This window comes from Salminus brasiliensis, chromosome 24, assembly GCF_030463535.1.
Source record: "Salminus brasiliensis chromosome 24, fSalBra1.hap2, whole genome shotgun sequence".
Lineage (NCBI taxonomy): Eukaryota > Metazoa > Chordata > Actinopteri > Characiformes > Bryconidae > Salminus > Salminus brasiliensis.
Genome location: NC_132901.1, coordinates 24524536 through 24527164, shown reverse-complemented (window position 1 = coordinate 24527164; position 2629 = coordinate 24524536). Strand labels below are relative to the sequence as shown.

At 41.0% G+C, this 2629-nt stretch overlaps 1 protein-coding gene across 1 annotated transcript in view; it reads left to right on the top strand.

Annotated features, from left to right (window-relative positions):
• Positions 1-966: 966 nt before the first annotated feature.
• tarbp1 (TAR (HIV-1) RNA binding protein 1) overlaps positions 967-2629 on the top strand; it is a 28087-nt gene continuing 26424 nt past the window's right edge. The window contains exon 1 of the mRNA XM_072670062.1: positions 967-994. Within this exon, the coding sequence (XP_072526163.1) occupies positions 967-994 (28 nt within the window). The remainder of the gene's footprint in view (positions 995-2629) is intronic.

Sequence of the window (2629 nt, the reverse complement as noted above, 5' to 3'; positions counted from 1 at the left end):
GCATGAATGCGTTCAGCTAATTGTATTAAATTGCACCCATTTCAGACACATATGTGTAGATGTGTGTGCGCACACAAACACACACACACACACACAGCTTCCCTAGTCCCTGTAAAGAAGTACTTCCAAAAAAATAGGACTGGAGCAGATGAACCTGAACCTCTTGGCACCATGCCTAATAGCAAGCATGGGCTAGAGGGGTATGTTGGTGCTCAATTCAGTACTTTTGGAAGAATTGGGGAGTTGAATATTACTGAATGCCATCAAATCCTCACAGCAATGCGCCTTCAAAATCTAGTAGAAAGCCTTCCTCCCTGGACAGTAGAGACAGTAACTCCACCAAAAGCGGGATCAGCTCTTCTTTTACACCCTTGATTTCAGAAGAAACTGTGAATGAGGAGGTGTCCCAATACTTTTGTCAATAGATCTGGGTTCTGCATCAGGTTCTGATGGTTGTATGGGATAACTTTGCAGCCACAACTGGGATATCAGCTCTGCCACCAGCTCTAGAGGGTCAGAGCTCATATCCGTGCAGGAGGGCTCATGGCTTGCAACCGTTCTTCTATACCAGCTGGGATCTGTAGGATGTTTCTGAAGGCCAGGCGGCCAATGTCTGCCAGTGGTGTGTTGCCAGTTTCCCCATGAGTTTACATTCTTCTCAGAAGAGCATCAGTAAACTATGTAAAGCAGCTTATGGAGGTCAAGTGTTCTGCATTTCCTACCTAAGCATGAAATGCCACAGGAGCCCCAACAAAAGCCATTGAGCTTGGAGTTGGTCCAGCCAGAGGCTTTACTGATTAACTCATTTAATGTATAATTGACAAACAAAAGAGCTTTATGAGATTCTGTGAACTCCTGCACCCCCTCCTCTTTACTCCATATGATGAATGTAGGTCACATTTCTGCACACAGGCTATAAGGGTGGCTGTGAATGGTTTATTATTTTATAATATTTCATATATAACGATGAGCGCATGGAACGTCTACCAGATGGGTCTTCATTGGCACTGTTCATAGTATGTCCAACCATACTGTAGGTCTGCTTCATGAGCTGAACCCAGAAGAACTGTGTAATTATGCAGATAGCGGCTCTCTCTGGGTCTAGCCTGTTACTTTCCTGGTCTGGCCGAAACACTGTGGATGTCATGTCTTCACTCTGAAGTTTCCAGTCTTGTACAGGCAGTGTTGAGTCAGTTCCCATTTAGCCCAAATGCTCTCCTTTCAGTGAAAGGAAGGATCAATGTGAATGATCAATAGTATGAATAAAGACTTATACTTTGATTATAAGTGACTCTAAGTGTCATTTTTATGGTGGATTTTTGCTGATTTAAGAATTCAGCAGTCTGGGGAAGCCTTCGAGGCCTTCTAGGTCTTCAGAGATGGCCTCTGGACATGTGAGAAAAAGTGGAAAAGTCATTTTCGGTCATTAATAGAGTCTTTATATGGATTCCATTGTTAAATTCTGGTTAATAATAAATGAAAAACTGCCCATAATGTAGAAATGTGGTAAGGACTCCACTGGTAGAACTGAAGGCCTACCTGAACCGTGTCAGGTTAACTACATTTACATTTATGGCATTTAGCTGACGCTCTTATCCAGAGCGACTTACAAAGTTACTCATATTACAGAGGTGGATCAATGCAGTGTTAGGAGTCTTGCCCAAGGACTCTTCTTGGTGTAGTGCAGCATACATAGTCATCCAGACCGGGAATCGAATCCCAGTCTCCCACACGGTGTGGTAGCTCAATGGCAGGTAGTGGTGTTATCTGTTGCGCCACACCAACCATGACGTTAACTACGACGTAGGAACTGACAGAGGAACCCACCGGTCACGTTTTAACATACAGTGGGTGGATAAAACGACACCCTGAAGCTCCTGGAAGTTCTGGAAGTCATGATATGACTGTGAAAATGAACGTTAGCCAAACCAGCTAGGAGAACATCTAGAAATCAGCAGCAGCACTGAAGGAGTCACTGTAAAACTGCTCAATATAACAGCCAGTTATGCTCCAGTGCATTGCTGTTAGCTTAATGCTAGCACATTAAGTGACCTATGAAAATGGGGGACCTCAGCTAGCTACTACAAATATATTCAGCTGAAAGAACCACACATACTAGCCTAAACTCTGAATTAGGATTTATATATAGTGTAGTCCATAGAGCTCTAAGTTTATTCATTATTTATCCACGTCTGCACTAGCTAGCTGACATTTACTTCACCTTGAGTTCACATTGTTTTCTTCCCTTATTGCACAGGTGCCTTTTTTTAGTCTGTTTTACTCATAAAAATGTCATTGCCCTTTTAAAAAACACGCTTTGAACAATAAAATGTTGTTCATACTTGTATAAAAAAAACTGGATCTAGTTAAGTTTCAGATTTCAGATTGGTGTAGGCAAGCTGGTCAGGCCCACCACTCTACACCAATAAGAGTCCTTTGGCAAGACTCCTAACTCTGCTACTGCTCTGGGTTATTACCACAAAATTGTATAAATTGTATTATTACCACAAAATGTATTATTATTATTATTATTATTATTATTATTTAATTAATTATATCAGTAATTTAAATATAGTAATAAAATGAAAAATAATAATAATGCAAAAAATCTGGAAAAACTATTTTGACA